Source organism: Lagenorhynchus albirostris, chromosome 10 (genome assembly GCF_949774975.1).
Source record: "Lagenorhynchus albirostris chromosome 10, mLagAlb1.1, whole genome shotgun sequence".
In the NCBI taxonomy this organism is placed as follows: domain Eukaryota; kingdom Metazoa; phylum Chordata; class Mammalia; order Artiodactyla; family Delphinidae; genus Lagenorhynchus; species Lagenorhynchus albirostris.
Genome location: NC_083104.1, coordinates 56,740,604 through 56,762,968, shown reverse-complemented (window position 1 = coordinate 56,762,968; position 22,365 = coordinate 56,740,604). Strand labels below are relative to the sequence as shown.

Genomic DNA, 22,365 nt, shown 5'->3' with positions numbered 1-22,365 from the left:
AAGGCCTGCAGCCAGGCAGAATTATCCAAGGCCACAGTGGGAAGCTGCACTATATTTCATCCTAAGTTCCTTGTACTGGGAAAAATAATGCAAATTTGAAGTACCTTTTGAATTTAAAACAGTCACCTCTGGGAACACTTGTAAGGATGTGGTTATTCTGAGGCTCCTATTAGAGAGAGAATACCTTTAATCTCATAAGTAGAGGGATGGCGCATGACTAGTTTCCCTTCCAGGTGCTGGGGTCAGCTAAAGATAGCGTGTAGCCTGCAGTGCAGTGCAGACACTACATCCCAAATATCTAACAGGAATAATGATCCAGTTGCAACAGCTGCTGGTAACCTCCCGAGGTTTAATTCTGGCTGTTCTTCATTATTTAAGAGGAGAAGCCATGGGACATACTGAGAGATGACTCACACTACAAATATGTGTGTACTGAAAATTTTCCTGTTAAGAATATACAATCTTCATGAGGAAAGTCCATGGCCTTTCAAATGTTTTTTCACATTAAATATGAAAAGGTTTTTTTGATCTGTTTCTTCTCACCTCTAAAAAAAAAAAGAAAAGAAAAAGAATTCCAGAATGGTTTTTGTTTTGTTTTTACCATAAAAGGAGTGCAAACAAATGAAGAGTTCCAGAAAAGTCTCATAGTTCTGTTCCAAGCAAATGGCATTTTTTTGTTCTACAATTTAGAACTGTGGCCCAAAGCTATTAATATTTCTATGTGATTCTGGCCTATTGTAAATGTAAATAGAATTCCTGGTGTCTGGGTCCTGCAGGGCCTCCCCTCTGAGCGCTGACCTCTGAGGAGCAGTTGTTCCCTCCATGGCTTCCAGCCCTCAACCTCCCCCCTCACCCAAGGACCTGGCTCACTGACTGGAGCTCTGCTGTTCATGGGGAATGGCATGTTCTGTAAGGTGATATAGAGCTCTGTTTGCCAAGAGTCGGGGGACTAGGAAACGCACTGAGTCTAGTGTAAGCAGAGGATTACAGAGAATAATAATGACAGACTCTAAAGATGGCTGCCTTTGTTTGACTGAGGAGGAGCCAGGTGACTTGTCCAAGAGTGCGCATAGGTAGCAGAGCTGGGCCCTGACTCCCAGGCCAGGGCTCCCGCATCCCCCACCTCCACCCGGCACAGAAAGGGGCTCTTAGATACGTCTACTGCAGGGGCAGGCATGTTCTGCACAGTGGTGAGGGGTCTCCTGAGGTAGCTCTGAAAACCTTGTCTGTCGGCAAAGACAGTGTTTCCCTGGAGGCTGTGTTCCAATAGAGTAGCTGCACAGCAGCAGATTCATGACCAGGCAAATATTTATCCCCTCTTGTGACTGAACTTTTGCCACTGCTTTCACAGGACTATTACCACATGGCAGTATGACCAGGCCCCACGGCCTTTGTCTACGACCACCTGCCACATCGCTTTTGGCATCAGATGCCATTTTCTGCTATCAGTATAAAAAAAGAGAAGGAAAAATGGTACCACCAGAGACATAGCATTTGAAAAGAGAAAGGGTAGTTGGGGTTTCACCTTCCCATTCAGTCGAAGAAACCAGTATGCGATGTGAGAGTCACAAAGCTGCAGGACTGAGCACTGAGAGTCACACGGTCTGGGGTAAACTCCATCCAGGGGCTGATGCAAATGCCAGAGGTCACAACCTCAGCTGGCTCTTACCCAGAAAAAGCAGCATCTTCAGAGGAGGTGTTATTTAGATTGCCCTTTTCATTAACGCACAAAACAACCACCACCAAAAAACTACCACCTTTCACTAAAAATTTAAAAGTGGAGAAATTCAAACCTGTTTCAGTATAAATATTACCTCAAATTCATATGACAGAGCCCTATTTTTTTGGATAGTTGTAAAAGCAAAATTCACATCAAAATAGACATGTAAAACTTAAAAGGAATAAGAAAACGTGAAGAAATGAATTATAAATGAGTGTTCAAGGAATATTTACTGACTTGTTCCACTATTCTTAATGGGTAGTCTCATCCATTAAACCTGTCCCAGAAGAGACACCCAGTCAGAGGTCCATCCAATTCATCATGTTGGTCCCAAAAGTGAGACAGATATTGAGTAGAAAGGACTGTTCTAGCTGTTTCTTCTCCATGGCTGGTGAAAGTTTCAGAGATTGAATGCTTTCAGATATTTGCTGATCACCTCCTGGGAGCCAGGCACTGTTACATGCCCAGGACTATAGCCTGGACAAAACCATGCCCTTGTGTTCACAGAGGTTACCATTTAGAGAAAGAAGACCAATAACACACACAAACAAACAAAACTGCACATTAAGTGGTGATCAGAGAAAAACAACCCTAAAGTTAAGGGTTTAGGGAGTCCTGAGAATGCTATTTTAGGAGAGTCAGAGAAGGGTTTTCTGATACGGTTAGCATCTGAGTGAACTGAGGAGTGAGTCAAGGTCGGAACAGCGAAAGAGTTAAGTATCTAGCTCCTGAGCAGGAGTGCACTGGTTTGCGCAAGGAAGCCCTTGGGGGCTGGAACAAACTGAGCAAAGACAGCGTAATGGAAGCTGAAGTTACAGAGGTGGTAGGAGCCAGTTCTGTAGGTCTTTTGTAGAATAGGAATAGGGGTTTTGGACTTTTTATTCTGGAGAGTCACGGGAAGGCTTTAAGCAGAGGACTGACATTATGTGACAGAAATTCTGAAAAGACCCTTTTGGATGTGCTGTTAGGAACACCATACCATAGGGAGTCAAGGGTCAAAGCCAGGAGCCCAGTTAGCCCACTGCAATGGTCCAAGCAAGAGACAGTGGCAGCTAGGACTAGGTTAATAGCTGGAAAAGACTAAAGTTGAGAGGAAGGCAAGTTGAGTAAGAAAAATCAAAAGTCCCATTTTTGGCATGTTAGCTTTGAGATGCCCAAAGAAGTCCACCAATCAATACATGAAAGAAAAGACTAATTTATAGCAGGAGAGAGCTGTACTTTAGTCTCTCAAAGCAAAGCTGATAGAGGAGTTCAGGAACGGGCGGACTTTCATAAGTGGGGGTTTTGGGGGACTGATTGATTTTAGCCATGGAAAGGGGATTCCTGGAATGTGTTCCAGCTTACTCCCTGGCTCTCAGAAGCTCATGTACTGATGGGAAGCTGTCACTTACTGATTTGGTCAGGTTTAAAACAGGTTCTGGTGCTTATGTATGGCCAACAAGCAGTCATTTCCTGGGAAGGTGGGAACATTTTAATTTCATACCTGTTAGACATCCAAGTGAATGAGTTTCACAAGAAGCAATAGTGGAAAAGAGAACATAATTACTCAAGTGACACTTTTCTGTGGGGCAAACCTGAAAACCAATTTTAAACATATTGGGTTGGCCAAAAGGTTTGTTCAGTTTTTTCCGTAAGATGGCTCTAGTAGCACTTAGTTTTCTTCAACTTCATTCGAAACAATTTTGTTAGATTGTATGTGACAGCTGTCATATCAGCATGCATTTGAAAAAAGCCATCAAAATTGGTGAATTTTTGTGTAGCCATTTTAATATTGAAGATGGAAGAAAAAAAGCAACATTTTCGGCATATTATGCTTTATTATTTCAAGAAAGGAAAAAACACAACTGAAACGCAAAAGAAGATTTGTGCAGTGTATACAGAAGGTGCTGTGACTGATTGGACGTGTCAAAAGTGGTTTGCGAAGTTTCGTGCTGCCGATTTGTTGTTGGACAATGCTCCACGGCTGAGTAGACCAGTTGAAGTTGATAGCAATCAAATCGAGATATTAACTGAGAACAATCAACATTTTACCACATGGGAGATACTCAAAATATCCAAATTAAGTGTTGAAAATCATTTGCACCAGCTTGGTTATGTTCATCACTTTGATGATTGGGTTCCCCATAAGTTAAGCAAAAAAAACCTTCTTGACTGTATTTCCACATGCGATTCCCTACTTAGAAGTAATGAAAAAAATTCCGTTTTTTAAACAAATTGTGATGGGTGATGAAAAGTGGATACTGTACAATAATGTGGAATGCAAGAGATCGTGGGGCAAGCAAAATGAACCACCACCAACCACACCAAAGGCTGGTCTTCATCCAAAGAAGGTGATGTTGTGTGTATGGTGGGATTGGAAGGGAGTCCTCTATTATGAGCTCCTTCCGGAAAACCAAGCAATTAATTACAACAAGTACTGCTCCCAGTTAGGTCAACTGAAAGCAGCACTCAATGAAAAGCATCCAGAATTAGTCAACAGAAAAGGCACAATCTTCCATCAGGATAACGCAAGGCCACATATTTCTTTGATGACCTGGCAAAAACTGTTACAGCTTGGCTGGGAAGTTCTGATTCAACCGCCATATTCACAGGACATTGCACCTACAGATTTCCATTTATTTTAGTCTTTAAAAAATTCTGTTAATGGAAAAAAATTTCAATTCCCTGGAAGGCTGTAAAAGGCACTTGGAACAGTTCTTTGTTCAAAAAGATAAAAAGTTTTGGGAAGATGGAATTATGAAGTTGCCTGAAAACTGGCCAGTGGAACAAAAGCATGAATACATTGTTCAATAAAGTTCTTGGTGAAAATGAAAAATGTGTCTTTTATTTTTTCTTAAAAACCAAAGGCACTTTTTGGCAAACCCAATACTTTGGCTAATAAAGAACCAGAGAATCAGCAAGGCAGAGGAGAACACAGTACCAGTCAAGGTTGTGCCTCAGCCCCTCAGCTACTGGAACTCTCAAATGAGGTGGAATGGATTTTGTCTTCAGGGTCCATTCCAGCTCTAATTGGATGACGCTTTTGTGTGTGCATATATACATATAGTGTGCGTGTATACACAATTTAAGTTTGGGATAAACTCTAAATACCATTTTAGCAGAAATTAACATGTAAGAGCTAGATATTTCCTCCAAGTTAGGAATCAGCTTGAGGCCTACAAGCTTATTTTCTTCCTTTCTACATTTAACGTTGTGAAACTTAGAACAAAAGGGAGACAAAAAGACAAGATTCTAAAGGATTCTACTCTGCATAAAAGCACATACAGTTGAGGAGATTTGTTCAAGATGGCAGAGTAGAAGGACGTGCGCTAACTCCCTCTTGCAAGAGCACCAGAATCACAAGTAACTGCTGAACAATCATCAACAGGAAGACACTGGAACTCACCAAAAAAGATACCCCACATCCAAAGACAAAGGAGAAGCCCCAGTGAGGTGGTAGGAGGGGCATAATCACAATAAAATCATATCCCATAACCACTGGGTGGGTGACTCACAAACTGGAGAACAATTATACCACAGAAGCCTACCCAGTGGAGTGAAGGTTCTGAGCTCCACGTCAGGCTTCCCAACCTCGGGGTCTGGAAACGGGAGGAGGAATTCCCAGAGAATCAGACTTTGAAGGCTGGCCAGATTTGATTGCAGGACTTCGATAGGACCAGAGGAAACAGAAATTCCACTCTTGGAGGGCACACACAAAGTAGTGTGCACATCAGGACCCAGGGGGAAGGAGGAGTGACCCCATAGGAGACTGAACCAGACCTACCTGCTAGTGTTGGAGGGTCTCCTGCAGAGGTGGGGGGTGGTTGTGCCTCAATGTGGGGACAAGGACACTGGCAGCAGAAGTTTTGGGAAGCACTCCTTGGCATGAGCCCTCCCAGAGTCCACCATTAGCCCCACCAAAGACCCTGTAGCCTCCAGTGATGGGTTGCTTCAGGCCAAACAACCAATAGGGAGGGAACTCAGCCCCACACAGCAGACAAGTGGATTAAAGTTTTACTGAGCTCTGCCCGCCAGAGCAACACCCAGCTGTACCCACCACCAGTCCCTCCCATCAGGAAGCTTCCACAAGCCTCTTAGATAGCCTCATCCACCAGAGGGCAGAGAGCAGAAGCAAGAAAAACTACAATCCTGCAGCCTGTGGAATGAAAACCACATTCACAGAAAGACAGACAAAATGAAAAGGCAGAGGACTATGTAGCAGATGAAGGAACAAGATAAAACTCCAGAAAAACAACGAAATGAAGTGGAGATAGATAACCTTCCAGAAAAAGAATTCAGAATAATGAAACTGAAGATGATCCAGGACCTCGGAAAAAGAATGGAGGCAAAGATCAAGAAGATGCAAGAAATGTTTAACAAACACCTAGAAGAATTAAAAGAACAAACACCTAGAAGAATTAAAGAACAAACAAACAGAGATGAACAATACAATAACTGAAATGAAAAATACAGTAGAAGGAATCAATAGCAGAATAACTGAGGCAGAAGAACGAATAAGTGACCTGGAAGACAGAATGGTGGAATTCACTGCTGTGGAACAGAATAAAGAAAAAAGAATGAAAAGAAATGAAGACAGCCTAAGAGTCCTCTGAGACAACATTAAATGCAACAACATTTGCATTATAGGGGTCCCAGAAGGAGAAGAGAGAGAGGAAGGACCTGAGAAAATATCTGAAGAGATTATAGTCGAAAACTTCCCTAACATGGGAAATAGCCACCCAAGTCCAGGAAGTGCAGAGAATCCCAGGTAGCATAAACCCAAGGAGAATCATGCTGAGACACAGACAGAGAGTAATCAAATTGACAAAAATTAAAGACAAAGAAAAATGATTAAAAGCAATAAGGGGGGCTTCCCTGGTGGCGCAGTGGTTGAGAGTCCGCCTGCCGATGCAGGGGACACGGGTTCGTGCCCCGGTCCAGGAAGATCCCACATGCCGTGGAGTGGCTAGGCCTGTGAGCCATGGCTGCTGAGCCTGCACATCCGGAGCCTGTGCTCCGCAACAGGAGAGGCCACAACAATGAGAGGCCCGTGTACCGCAAAAAAAACCAAAAACAAACAAACAAAAAACTATGAAACTTAGATATATTTTATCTTACATTTAACAAAATTTAACTTATAATGCAACTCTGCCCTAATGACTAGAACAAAGCAAGAATGGGTTCTGCTGACACTTTTTGGCATATGTTTTCTGACAAAGTCATATAACATGATCCAATTTCCTCGAATTTACTTTTCACTTTTGCAGCATAAAAGAGGTTCATTTCTGCAAATATATTAGAAAGATCCACCAATTTTTCCTAATGCCCTCTCCTATTCTTTGCTATTCAAAACATGCTTTTCTGGAGTTCCATCCTGTCACCTTCCTTGTAACTTCTACAATTGTCAAGCCGTCTGATTCTGGCAGGGCCTCATCTGTCAGATCCCACCAGTTCAGCACCATCACTTTCAGTAACTTCATGGAATTCTACATCTTTAGCCAGATTCCCTAGTTTGTTTCACAAATTAGATTATGTTTTATTTGTATTATATTACAGAATCTTCACATCAGCTGGCAATCAGCAGGGAATGGACCGACAGGGGCCTCAGAGGAACAGTTACACAAAAGAGATACTGGAGTAGAGGCCGACTGTATAGTAGACAGTTAACTGGGAAATGTGTCAGCTTTGTAACAATTTTTACTTCCCTACATAACCTCATAACCCTTTGTGCTTTCCTGCACAGGCAAATGAGATGAAAAAGAAGTGGGTGTATTTTCTAATGGCAGACTCTGTGGACAAATGATCTTAGGGCAGAAAGAAAAGTTAGAAGATGAAAATTCATTTCCATACCCTGCCACTCATCAAGATTCATTGCCATGTGTAACCCAGAGTAACCTCAGGTTCAGTGCTTGCCCTTTGAGATCTACTGTGCGATCTTGCCTTATCTGACTCTGGGTTAACAATTCTTGTCTCATTTCAGATGCTGCTTGGTAATTTTATTTCTGAGAACAAAGGCTCAATCACAGGTCAACCTTAGGGAAAAAACCCGGAAAAGGGGTATCCAGAAGTGTGGTCTAGGGGAGACTGCAGTTGGGGAAAGTGAAATAGAAGAGGGACAACAAGAAGAATGTCAATTGGGCATAAGTAGATGAGAATAAATTCCCAGTCAGCCATATTCTCAGGGTAAACTTGAACAGCATAACATCCAGAATATGCCCAACCTTATCTATAACCAGAATTGGACCAAAGACCATACCCCCACCCCTGCAATCTCATCCATCCCTTGGTTGTATTAATACAGTTTATATTTATTACATTTTCTTTGTATTGAGATGCTGGGTAACTGGCTGATCAGAGTGAGTCCCTAGGAAGAAAGGGACCACATGTCCTACTCATCTTTGTATTTTCACCCTCTCTTCCTTCTCCACCACGTGCTCACTCTCTTCCTTGCACATAGTGATGATCAATAATTTGTTTATTGAATTGAATCCAAGCCTTCTAGGCAACATCAAATCTGATGCTCACAAAGAAAGGGGATAGGAAGCCATACCAGGAAAGGCCCTGAGATGTAATTCTTCTGTTAGTCTAAAGCTAGAGGGTAAAGAAACAAAAAAAGGTAGTTCTGACCAAACAAACGAGGTTATCTGGGGTGAGAAACAATGGAAGACCTTTGTACTTAATCCATCTTTTACCCAACCCTGCTTTTAGAATAGAACTGAACAAAACAACCTCTCAGCAGTGAAAGGATGACATAAAAGGATTCTCTTAATGTTCAACATTGCTAAATTCCTTCTCCTACTATGAAAGCAAAGACATTTATAATCATCGCTTCCTGGTTTAAAGATTTCCAGGGACTGATCATGTTGCAAGCCCGTAACTCCATCCAATCTAAGATGCCTCATTAATCACTAAGAATCTGAAAAGGTCCTGACCAGAGATCTCTTGACTTCAGAATTGTTAAAATCTCTTTCAATGGCTGGATGCCAACCCTTACCCAGCTGTTTTCCCTAACAATTCCTGCACCCAGTGCCTTCAGTGCAGAGACACAGTAAGGTCTCTACATCCTTAATATAGGAAATCTTCTGCCTTCACCCAAAGTACCAACCTGACAAATGGCCTACTGGACATCCACTGAGGAGTCTATGATAGCTGTCTTCAAAACAAATTAAAGAACTTCATTTTCCAATACCATTTCAGGCATAATTACTCTGCTACTAACCATTGCTCTACTCTCATCAAGCTCAAGAAGAAACAGTCTAGGACAACTTCAGGTCCTTTGCAAAGGTCATTAATCTTTTAACAATCTTTGAGTATATTGTCAAGAGCTGAGCTGTGACCAAATTACATAACCTTGGTAAAGATTCTAGGCTTCTTGTATCATCTGAGCAAGTCTAATAATCTTCTGCTTAAACCAAGTAAAAAGGCATGGCAGATGCAGTCCCAACCTTGGATTGTTTTAAACTAAACCAATGTACTTGGCAGTCACTGTCCAGTACATAAATATGCAATACTAAATAACCCATCCAAAAGATCAAATCATTAGACCACCACTTAGATTGTATTTAGGGATGCTTTTCTACTTACAGTCACCTATAGCACTGGACCAAGTCAGAGTTTTATTTCGGCCAGGCATTAAATTATTAAGATATTTCCTATTTTCCAGAATAAGGGTAATTTTTCCCATCTCACTGGAACAGAATTCAGATATCTCAATCAAGTCCCAAAGTGATGGAGAAGATTCAAGGTTCTTCATGGACTTTTCAGCCAGTGCTTGTGCGGAGAGAGTCTGGGCCTCCCGGTAAGAGTATAAGGCCATGTCCGACCGTGAAGGATGCTGGGAACCTCCTTCTCCCAACAAAGTCTGCTCCCAAAGTCTGGCAGCAGCATAGCTCTCACTGCAAGCAACCCAGAACAGAGAGAAAATCTCATTTTGCCTGTCTATCATAAAATTCAGCTAAATTCAGGCCTAACCAGAGTGATCTAAATGAGGTCATCTGCAATGCCTATTCATTCACCTCCTTCGAAATGGTCTTTGCTCTGTTTTGCCCTTTGAGCATGCTATGTTCAGTCTTGTAAACTGCTTCAAACCATATGCTAGAAATAAGATATATAAAATATGCCATTCTTGGGCAAATGTCTTTTTCTTTCCTGGGACAATCTTACCTGCATATGAGTCTATTTTTCACCAAGGCTGTAAAAATCTCCTGAAATAGTTTATGCTGGGGATGTGTGCTGAAATTTCTCTCATTCTTGTAGTTTATACTGAGATGAAACAAACAGAGAAGCATTTTATAGTAAAAATTATTTAGGCTGCCTCAAAATTACTAATGCAGAGAAAGATCACCTGTATGCATGAAGATATTGAGGGATTTTTGGGATTCAATATATCACCAAAGCAAGTATCAGTTGTTAAAACAGGAAGTAGAAATTCAATTATAAAGTTAATAATAAAGATTATAGCATATATATTTCATTTTACCACATTAACTAAATTATTCCCTATAAACATTTAAGAGCTAAAACTTGTGTGAGGGAAGAAAAGGGCATATGGAGAGAAAGAATGATTGGGCACATGATCTAGACAGCCATGAAACAGGCAGACAAGAATCCTTCCCTTTACTTTACTACCCACAATGGCTCGTGGCCGCTCTAGTTGTTAACACCACTGGACGCCATGCATATTTCCTTGTGGTCAACACCACTTCAACTGTGGTTGTGGATTGTGGGTATGGGTGTGTGTACAACAAAGTTGTGAGATATTCTAGCTTCAGTTTTTTCTTTCCTGATATTACAGCCATCAGAGAGGTTAAAAATATCCCAAAGCATTCCACTTTAAAACTGGGAAAGGATAAGAGGTAATGCACAAAAGGGTCATATCACTATGGAATATACAATACAATATTTTTGTGCCCATTAAAATAGACCAATTTAAGCCTATCTAGGCATGTTGTAAAGCTGTTTGAAAAGTGACTCGGAGCAAGTTTTGTGAATGGAGACGTAGTGCTCAAGTCACATGCTGCTTTAAAAGTTGTAACAAATACAGATAAATTAAAAAGAAAAAGAAAATAGACCAATTTTAAGATCTAGGAGAAATACGCTGGAATTACATGGGTGCACCACCTCAGAGGCAGGTTTTGTATCCTTATTATTGCCATTTGTTCTGTTCTGCCTTCACAGTCTTTCAGGTGTCATGGGACTGACTGTGTGTCCCTAAGTTAGCCAGGGCTGTCATTTCTTAGTACATGGACATGGGCAGACTGAATATGTAACAATTTTTAAAGAATTTTGTGTTCCTCACTAAACATGTATTTTAAAAATATTAACTCATGTAACATCATGTGATGTTTGTGGACTATTAAAGTCATTTTCATGAAATAACAGGGAAACAAAACCTAGGCCAAATAAATAAATTATCATTCTAGAATATTTATGTATATATATATATTTTAATTTTTTAACATCTTTATTGGATTATAATTGCTTTACAATGGTGTGTTAGTTTCTGCTTTGTAACAAAGCGAATCAGTTATACATATACATATGTCCCCATATCTCTTCCCTCTTGCGTCTCCTTCCCTCCCACGCTCCCTATCCCACCCCTCTAGGTGGTCACAAAGCACCGAGCTGATCTCCCTGTGCTATGCGGCTGCTTCCCACTAGTTATCTATTTTACGTTTGGTAGTGTATATATGTCCATGCCACTCTCTCACTTTGTCCCAGCTTCCCCTTCCCCTTCCCCATATCCTCAAGTCCATTCTCTAGTAGGTCTGCGTCTTTATTCCCATCTTGCCCCTAGGTTTCATGACCATCTTTTTTTTTTAGATTCCATATATATGTGTTAGCATATACGGTATTTGTTTTTCTCTTTCTGACTTACTTCACTCTATATGACAGACTCTAGGTCCATCCGCCTCACAACAAATAACTCAATTTCATTTCTTTTTATGGCTGAGTAATATTCCATTGTATATATGTGCCACATCTTCTTTATCTATTCATCTGTTGATGGACACTTAGGTTGCTTCCATGTCCTGGCTATTGTAAATAGAGCTGCAATGAACATTTTGGTACATGACTCTTTTTGAATTATGGTTTTCTCAGGGTATATGCCCGGTAGTGGGATTGCTGGGTCGCATGGTAGTTCTATTTTTAGTTTTTTAAGGAACCTCCATACTGTTCTCCATAGTGGCTGTATCAATTTACATTCCCCCCAACAGTGCAAGAGGGTTCCCTTTTCTCCACACCCTCTCCACCATTTATTGTTTGTAAATTTTTTGATGATGGCCATAGAATATATATATTGATATTTCATGTCATTCATTATTTACATGACACTTAGTGCCAAATGACCTTAACAAACTGTAAAATAGGGAGAACCAGCTCCTGGAAGGAGGGTGGCCCACAACAATGTGCAGCTTCTAAGAGGTCTCCATGGCAACAGGAGAGCAAAACAGGGGCTGACACTTTCAACGTGAAAGGGGAGGGTGATGCTTCAACTGAAAGCCTCATGGCCTTGAAACCACAGCCTTCAGCCATCACATCTGCTCACAGCAGGTGCTTCTTTATGCCTCCTCACAGCTGGCAAGATATGCACCAGCCAAAAGCTAAAGACAAAGCTTGTTATCAGCCTCATCAGGTCAACAGCCTGAGCCATTTCTTCATGGAGCAAACACTAAATGTATGTCAAGAAGGTATCCTGAAACTCCCATGTCACTTTCACCTGCAGCCATTCAGCCTGCTATTCACACAGTACTTATGGGAACAGGTTAAGCACTAACTAAAATTATTAAACTAAGAATCCCCATGGTAAATTTTAAAATGGGTTTTAAATTTTAGCTCCTGTGACAAACTTAAATAAATCTTTGGGCTAATTAGCGGCCCAGGCTGCTGAAGGTAAGGGACATACTGGATTTCTTACCTAAAATTTTCAAGTTCAATGGCTTCTGTGGACTCGTGCCACTGACCTCGAGCTCCATGTCCACCCACCCTGATGGCAGGCTCAGACTTCGTCATGCTGCTTCTGGCACTATCAAAGTTAATGGCTGGAAGCTACAGAAATAAAGGCACAGAGGACTTGAGGATGACAATTCAGCACAGGATAAAGACAGTCACAAAAGCAGAGGCAACAGTGAAGGGAATGAGTGTTTCCCCGAGCCAACAATTAACAAGTTAGCTATGTCAAATGTAGGAGTTTTCCAAGATTTAGACATCCTTGACTTAAACATTTACTCTATCTTATGCTGCTTTTTCTTCATAGCTTGTAACACCACCTGATATCTTACAGTTATTTATGTATTTTCAGTCTCCTTGGTTATACTGTCAGCTCGACACAAGCAGGAGCTTGCCTATCGCTGTTCAATGTTGTATCCCTAGTACCTTACACAGTCCTGGGGATCCAGACCTGGGGGAGGCCTGGGCATTAGGCGCTTTTGCAGCTTCTTAGGCGATTCAAACATGCAATCAGAACAGAGAGCTGACAGATACAGCTAGAAACTCTTTGGCCAAGAGTGGAGCCCCAAACTGAGAGTGAGTCATCTTCACTCATTCTTCATCCTTACCCGTCACGTACACTTCTTGCCAACTGTAAGAGTTATAAAGGTAAAGAGATTCTATCACTTTTAATCAGTCTGAATATCCTGATCCTCAATCATGTTTATAAAAGTCATGAAAATATATTTTAGAATTAACCATAAGAAAAGGAAAAATTTACATTAACTAAAACAATTTGAGCATGCCCCCATTTACAATATTAACTGGTAATTATTTATATAGTAAACTGTGATGTTATCAGTATTCAAGTAGTGTCACTTACCAACATTTACCTATAATTGGGATAACCTGAGAATTGTTTCTTGTACCACAGCAAAGCTGAACGAAGTGCAAACAAATACCCTATCCTTTCCAAAGTACAAATGAGGAATGTTCTATAACTAGCTAAGATTTTACAGATGAGGTACGGAAAGCATAGTATAACAAAATAAACTTTTATTTTCAGTAAATCATTCTGTCCTATATATTATAATTATCAAATAATGCTACAATATGCTATGCTTATTGTCCTATTTCATCAAAGCATTTGATAGAAGTCTGCATAAAGACATGGTTTCCTCATCTAAAGAGAATATGCTGGACTTCCCACAAGGCAGTCAGCTGATAGATACATTCTAATAAGGGCATTCTTTAATAGGAAGCAAACCCTTCTTCATCATATGCCACCCATAGTTGAATTCTCAAAATATTAATAATAAATCTTATATCCTGTAAAACTACATTTCTATCTCAGTTCAGTGGGCCAATCCACAGCCACCACAAGACAACAGGCCACAGGCACTTGAGGCACAATGCTCAGTGGTTAAGAGAACGAACTCTAGGCCAGATGCCCTGGGTTGAAATCTACTCTTAGACAACTGCATGATCTTGAAAGTTACTTAATCTCTCTGTACATCAGTTTCCACATCATTGCAATGAAATCATAATAATTCTATGTAGTTCAAAGTTATTATGAAAACTAAATGACTTAGAATTTATAAAGCACTTGCTATGTGCCAGGCATAGTTCTCAATGCTTTATACTCTTTTAATCCCCCAAATTATTCTCATTGCACAGATGAATTTGCTAAATAAATGAGATTTGACCTTCCAAATTAGATGATTAGATGTGATAACCCAAATGATGCTAGGCATGAAGTCACAGCAATGAGCAGACTGTCCTGTGTTACTCAGGACGTGGAATGACGCAGAAAACAAGAAATAGGTTTTCCAGGCCCAAGGGCTCTCAAACCCCCTTGCCGTCACCACAACTGCCAGAATAGTGACTGCCAAAGAGAAGGTAGCCAGCACAGAGAGAACAAGCCCAGTGAACTCCAGGGAGAGGGCAGAAAGCGGCAGCAGCTTGCAGCCATTCCCTTCAGCAGCAGCACGGGCAGCTGGTGTTGGGAATCCACTCATGCACACGCAGTGGATGAGAAAGACTTGAATCTATAGTTGCAAAGACCAGGAACTTAACAGGAGAATCTATAAGCAACCAGCCTTCTTCAGATAAAAGTAACGTGAGTTTGAAACCCAGTTCAAAGCTTAGAGCCTTTTCTCTTGGCTCCCAGTCCCTTAGGCTCTTTGTGAATCCTTTATCTACCACATAAGTAGGTCCAGTGAAATCTCACCATCTGAAATAGCCACAGTCGGGGTATCCAGAGTGGAAAGGCCAGGTGAGCAGCCCCTTACAGACTTCTGTCATGTTAAGCCATTAGTTCTGTTAAGATACACTACCTCCGATGGGTTATTTTGGGCAACTCAAAATCTGAATTTTCAGCATCATAAATGTAGCATAACACAAATTCATATAGATAATTTAAAAGTGTGTCCCTTCCTACAAATGACAGACTTATAGACTCTCAGATTTGAAAACTTCCTCGAAAGGCATAGGATTCAGCCCCCAATCATCATCACCATCATCACCACCATAATCATCATAATGATGATGATCACCATCATGATTATCATCATCACCATCAACACAGATAACACTTGTGTGGTAGTTACCACATGCCAGGCACTGTTCTAAGTGTTTTGCAGGTTTAAATCTATTTAATCCTCATAACGACCGTATGAAGTAAATACCATTTTATGATGAGAGGACTAAGGCACAGAGGGCTAAGTGACTTAGGGCCCATAGTTCACAAGGGGCACAGCTGGGATTCAAATCCAGGCAATCGCCCTTCCTCTCCAACACTCTCAATCCTCCAGCATCTCTGATGTATCACCAATGATGAGAAACACTATCTTGAGTCAGCCCACTTGCTTTTCAGAGTCCTACTCTTGCCCAAGTTTTCCTTCAGGCTGAGATGAAAATCTGTCCCCCTGTGTTCTTTCCCTGTCTTTCAGCCCAGCATCATCTACTTTTACAATGTTAGATTTGACTATAAGTCCACATAAAATAAATAAACAAAAAATTGGGGTGAATAAAAACAACTCCTCAAGTTGTAGGTGCATTAAACTGGTCACCCATCCCAGAAAGCATGCAGTGTAAGCATGCATCCACTCCTGCCCAGGAGCATGCTGCGGACACAGCTGCTGACCACTTTTCAGGGCTCAGCACACACAGCTCCTGGAGATCACCTGCCCCAGCCTCCCTGGTGGAGCCAGTCACTGCCTCCCCAGTGGCATTACTGTGCCAATCTCTCTTACAGCACTTATCACAATCCCATACTACGTCTGCACAACACATCAGCCTTTCCCCCTGAATTTGGCCACCCTGAGGGCAGCATCACATCTGTCTGTCTTTCTGTTCTTAGCACCTCTCACAGATCCAATGGGAATGGGATACCTACTTTACCTACTGTGGAATGGGAAGTTTACTTCATCCCCAGTCTCTTTGCTAAACTGATTCATCTCCAGACAGTTCATTCGCTCAGTGTGTGTGTTGCAGACACATCTCTTGCCAGATGTGTGAGACACTGGGTATATAGTGAGCAGGAAAGCCACAGCCTCTTCCTTCTCAAAAAGTTTACAGCCCAATGGGGGGTCGGGGGTCATCTAGCACTAGAACACACAGCAAAATGAGTGAACAAGGGTTTGTTGTGGTAGAAAGTAAAAGAGAGATAGGGTGGGTCCTGGACCGGGATGCCTGGAATATTCCAGAGTATTCCAGGCAGATTTTTGCACAGGCTGGAAGGCAGAGAAAAACTACATATGCTCTAGAAAGTGGCAGGTCCCTGAGCAGCTTGAGTAGCATGAGTGGAAAGGAAAGAGACTAGAGATTCAAGTGAAGGACCTTCCTAAAAATTTGATCATGTCACTTCTGTCTGGAAATTTCAACCTTCTCTGTTGCTTATGTGATAGATACAAAATTTGTAGATAGGCCTTCAGACATTGCACAGTTTCTTACAGCTTTATTTATCACTACTTTCAACAGAAATGTCTAGTCACCATTTTGCTTCAGTGTGTGTTATTTTCTTTCCTTCAGATATCTGATTATTTTACTCGCTTCACCCAGAATGCCTTTCCCATCAATTCCACCAGAGGACAGCCAGACCATTTTCCAAGAACCATGTCCTTTCCTGTGACTTGAGCTAAAAGTGGCCTCCTCATCCTCCTCAGAATCTGCCCAGCCACTGCCCATGCCTCTCCTACAGGATTCAAGTGTCCACTGGCCGTGGAAACCATAACTGCCGTTCCTAGTCCTGGTGTCTCAGAGCACAACAGTGCCTTAGACTTTTTCTTTCCACAGCATCTATCAAGACCTCTTTTATTTCAAGGCAAGTAATGGGCCTGTAATGAATTATTTTTCTATCTTTCTTTCATCTGTTTTTTTTCCTAATTGCAAACCAATTTCTCAGCTCCCTATGGTTTTAAATGTAGGAAAAAAATTTAATTCCAGCTCAAGGCAAATTATTTCAAGACTTGTGAAAATCTCTGGTGAAACCTCCAACCAACTTTATGACTTTACTTTGCTTCAACAACCCTGGGGCAATTCTTTTTCTTGAAGTATTTGGTTTTACTGGATTATGATTATTCTTACCCTGCTTACGATGAAAGGGCTCCTCTGCCTCAGTGTGTCTCTGTCCCCACTTCTGTGACAACAGAACTGTCCTCAGAACAGCAGTCTCTAAGATGGTGAAGCAAGGTACGCAGAGGCTCACAGAGCAAACGGGAAGAGAGCGAACGTAGAACAGGGGAACAGACGCAACAATGAGGAAGGGCTTGGCTCATTAGAAATTCAGATGAAGGACATCCAGTTCTTGTAATTCTCTGCCCAAACCCACAAAGTACACTTCCCTCTGCAACTGCTTAATTAGCCATCTTGGTTCATTTGCAAGTGACAGGTCAGGTCTTGTTAGAACAGAAATTCAGGTGAGTGGGCCTTAATCCCCAGGCTTCCCTTTTCAAACTGACTGCTAAAAATCTTAGAGCCTAATGTGTGGCCAACTTGCATATTTTGATGGTCATTTCCTCTGGACTCTGAGTCTACTTTGTTCCCAAACCTTGCTTTTCTTTTATGATAATCTGAGTACTTTACATATCTTCATAAGCCACCTTACTCTCTTTCTGGAGCAATCAAGATATAAACAAATTCTTGATTTATCCTCTCCAATATCTTTCTTCTCCTATAAATGTCTCCGCATTATTTTACAGAAAGGAGACTAGGGTGTTTAGAATAACATTTATTATTTCAAAATCATAAATGCATGAAAGTTTTATAAACAGAATTAAGAATGAATTTTGTCACCCTCAAGACATTTATATAAATGAGCAGTTATTTTCATTTTTTTCTTAGAACTATGCACTTTCTGAATAATTCAAGCATTACAAAAATGCATTTTTGAACGTATGAAATATTTTACAAAAAGATATGCCACGTGAACTTGTCAGACAACAGAATGCAAATTCTAAAATTGGTTAAAGGTGGCAAAACTCTTAAATTTACTTTAAGTCTGTCAGGTGTTAGCAAGGGAGTGGTGTTGAGAGAAGGCACAACAGATCCAGTGATCATGGACTTCAAAACTGGACAAGCAGAGCCCAAACCCACCACTGGTGTCTCTTTTACACTAGCCGGGTGGTTATACGTATCCATGAGGTCATCTAATTTTTAAGTTACAATTCAATTTGGTGAAAACTGATCAAGAGCTCACCGAATAGAGGATACGGTGAACCGGAAGCAAAAGTCAAAGCTGGAAACGTATAATCTCTCAGGAAATTAGAAATGTAGACAAGTCTTTCCAAAGCACAGAAAAAAATAATGCTATAATGTTGAAAGAAGGTACTTTGGGAAGAAAGGGATCACTTCTGGAATGGAAGATAAAGGAAAGCTTTTTTATGGAGGTGCTATCATTAGATCTTAGCCCTGGAAATAGGTAAGATTTTATAGAAAAGAAACTTGGGAGAAGGACAAATTTGAGAAAAAGCAAAAAGTAGAAATACTTGACATTCTGGTTACATCTTAGGATGTACAGTGAGAAAGAATGGAAACTATTGATACAACCAAATCTGTATGCTGAGTCACTGTGCTTCCTTTACTAAGAAACAGTGAACTTGATGTGTGGCACCCACTCATGACTATCAGTGAGCAGTGGGCCAGGAAGACTGTTTTAGCCGTGTGGAGATGGACAAAGAGTAAGTGATGCTGAAATAGACAGATGAGAAGAAAAGAGTTTCTGGGGTTATAGGCTTAAAAACAGAGAAGAAGGAAGAGGAGAAAAATATTTTAAGGCCATGTTTTCTTCAAATCAATGCTTATCCAGCTATTTTTTGAATTTAACTTCCCAAGTCATTTAAAAGATATCTCAGTGGTTAGAGGCACACATTGCAAAGATGGAGTATTTGGTTAGATCTGTACCTACCATTAGTTGGCTGTATGATCTCGAGAAAGCCATTTAACTTCTCTGTGCCTCAACTGGAGGAGAAGTGATGGGGTCGACCTGTGCCCCTGGGAGGAGACACAGAAGAGGAGGATAATATCACGGGTTCAGAGATCCTCCCTAGGGAGTGAGGGGTTCGAACCACATATTGGGAACCCCAGACCTGGGGGCCGACACTGGAAAGATGAGTCCCCTTAGCTGATTTGAAAACCAGTGGGACTTACAGGAGGGCTGTAAGAAACAAAGACTCTGCCCATGAAGAGCATTCACACGCTTGATTACTCATGGGAACAAGGCAGAGGAAGCAGACTGAAACTGCCTGTGGCTCTGGCTGGTTTCCCGCGACCACCCCAGCGCACACCCCAGCCCATGCCGCATGCCTGCTCTGGCCCCTCTAGATCCAGCACAGTCCCCCACTAGAGTGAAGGCCGCCAGAGCTGAGGAGGGTTCACACTTGGAGGGGGACAGAGCCAGCTTGGACCCAGCACAGCATCCAAACAGAGTGAGGGTGGCCTTTACTGGCTTTCACAGAGGCGGTGGGTCTAACTTAGACCCAACCCTCAGGGCTGCTGCTCCAGCAACTCGGGCCCCACCTTGCCCCTGATAGAGCAGTGATGGCCACTAAGTACAGGAGAAGCCCTGGCTCACACCTGGCTCTGGCTCTATCCCCTCTGTCTCCAGCCCCACCTCCAACCATAGTGAGAGCTGCCAGCACACTCTGGGGGAAGACATGACCTCGGGCTCACGTCAGATCCAGCTCTCCCACCAAAGCCACTGGGCACACACAGACTGCATAGGTATGCTCCCACACAAGGACATGACTTCAAGACCAGATTAGGTAACTGTTTCATGTAATTGCACAGAGACAGAGAAAGTTAAGCAAAATAAGAAGACAGAGGAATTTGTTCCAAATGAAAGAAGAAGAAAAAAAAAAACCTGAAAAAAACACAACTAATGAAACAGAGATAAATAATTTTTACCAGGTAAAGAGTTCAAAGCATTATTAATGAGAATGCTAACTGAACGTGGGTAAAGAATAGATGAACACAGTGAGTATTTTAACAAAAAACCTAGAAAATATAAAACAGAACCAGTCAGAGCTGAAGACTACAATACCTGAAATGAAAAACACAATACAAGTAATAAACCGCAGACTAGACAATACACAGGAAGGTATAAGTGATCTGGAAGATAGAAACCACTCAATCAGAACAGCAAAAAGTAAAGCAAATTTAAAAAGTGAGAACTGAATAAGGGACCTCTAGGACAAACATCAAGCATACTAACATGCTCATTATAGAGATTCCAGAAGGAGAAGAGCGAGAGACAGGGGTCAAAAATGTATTTGATAAAATTCTGGCTGAAAACTTCCCAAACCTTTAGAAAGAACAGATATTCAGGTATGAGAAGCACAGAGGGTCCCAAACAAGATGAACCCAAAGAGACCCACACCAAGGCATATCGTAATTAAAATGACAAAAGTTCAAGAGAAAGAGAGAATTCAAAAGGCAGCAAGAGAAAAATACAGTCACATACAAGGGAACTCCCATAATGCTATCAGCTGATTTTTCTGCAGAAACTTTGCAGGCCAGGAGGGAGTGGCAGATATATTTAAAGAGCTGAAAGTAGAAAAATCTAAAACCTAGGATACTCTATCCAGCAAGGTTATTATTCATGATTGAAGGAGAGATAAAGAGCTTTTCAGACAAGCAAAAATTAACAGAGTTCATCAGTACTAAAATGACCCTACAAGAAGCGTTAAAGGGTATTCTTTAACTGGCAAAGAAAAGGCTACAACAAGAAGTAAGAATTTAGAGGAAAGAAAAAAATTCCACTAGTAAAGGCAAATATATGGTATAGGCTGTGGATCAACCACTTAAATAAGCTAGTAGAAAGATTTGAAAAAAGTTGTATAATCAACTATAACTACAACAAACTGTTAAGGGATAAACATGAAGATGACATCAAAAAGACATAACATGGGGGGAGGGGAGTAAAAAATGTAGATCTTTTAGAATATGTTTCAACTTAAATAATTATCAGTTTAAAACAAGTAGATATAGTTATAAGTCAACATATATATAAACCCCATGGTAACCACAAATCAAAAACCTACAATAGGTACACAAAAACAAGAGAGAAAGTAACATAAATATACTACTGAAGAAAATCATCAAACCATAGGGAAAGAAACAAAAAGAAGAACAGAGAAGAACTACCAAAACAACCAGCAAACAATGAACAAAATGGCAATAAGTACACACCTATCAATAATCACTTTAAAAGTCAATGGACTAAGTGCCCCAACCAAAAGACATATGGTGACTGACAGGATAAAAAAACAAGACCCATCTATATGCTGCTTAATGAAGAAATGCACTTCAGAGCTACAGACACCAACAGACTGAAAGTGAAGGGATGGAAAAAAATATTTCATGAAAATTGAAATGACAAGAAAGCTGGTGTAGCAACACTAATATCAGACAGAGTAGACTTTAAAATGAAGTCTACAACAAAAGACAAAGAAGAGCATTATGATAAAGGGATCAATACAAGAAATGGATAAAAATTCGTTAACACACATGCACCTATTATAGATGCACATAAATATATAAAGCAAATACTAACAGACATAAAAGGAGAAGTTAACAATAATACAGTAACAGTAAGGGACTGTATTACTGTACAGTGGGTACTTTAACACCCCACTTACATCAATGGACAGATCATCCAGAGAGAAAATCAATAAGGAAACAGTGGTCTTAATCACACATTAGATCAGTTGGACTTAATAGATATATAAAGGACATTTCATCCAAAAACAGTAGAATATATGTTATTTTCAACTACACATGGGACATTCTCCAGGATAGATCACATGCTCAGCCACAAAACAAGTCTCAATGAATTGAAGAGGATAGAAATTATATCAAGCATTTTTTCTAACCACAATGGTTTGAAACTAGATATCAATTACAGGAAGAAAAATAGAAAAATGAACACTGGAGAGTAAACAACATGTTACTAAAAAAGTCAATGGGTCACTTAAAAAAAAAAAAATCAGGGCTTCCCTGGTGGCGCAGTGGTTGAGAGTCCACCTGCCAATGCAGGGGACGTGGGTTCGTGCCTCGGTCCGGGAAGATCCCACATGCCATGGAGCAGCTAGGCCCATGAGCCATGGCCGCTGAGCCTGCGTGTCCGGAGCCTGTGCTCCGCAACGGCAGAGGTCACAACAGTGAGAGGCCCACATACTGCAAAAAAAAAAAAAAAAAAAAAAAATCAGAGGAAATTAGAAAATACCTTGAGACAAATG

The 22,365-nt window shown here is 41.0% G+C and overlaps 1 protein-coding gene across 1 annotated transcript in view; it reads right to left on the bottom strand.

Annotated features, from left to right (window-relative positions):
• NEK10 (NIMA related kinase 10) overlaps positions 1–22,365 on the bottom strand; it is a 321,674-nt gene that overhangs the window by 280,302 nt on the left and 19,007 nt on the right. Inside the window, exons 5-6 of the mRNA XM_060164097.1 lie at positions 12,618–12,748; positions 9,863–9,961 (exon numbers count right to left, since the gene is read on the bottom strand). Of these exons, the coding sequence (XP_060020080.1) occupies positions 9,863–9,961; positions 12,618–12,748 (230 nt within the window). The remainder of the gene's footprint in view (positions 1–9,862; positions 9,962–12,617; positions 12,749–22,365) is intronic.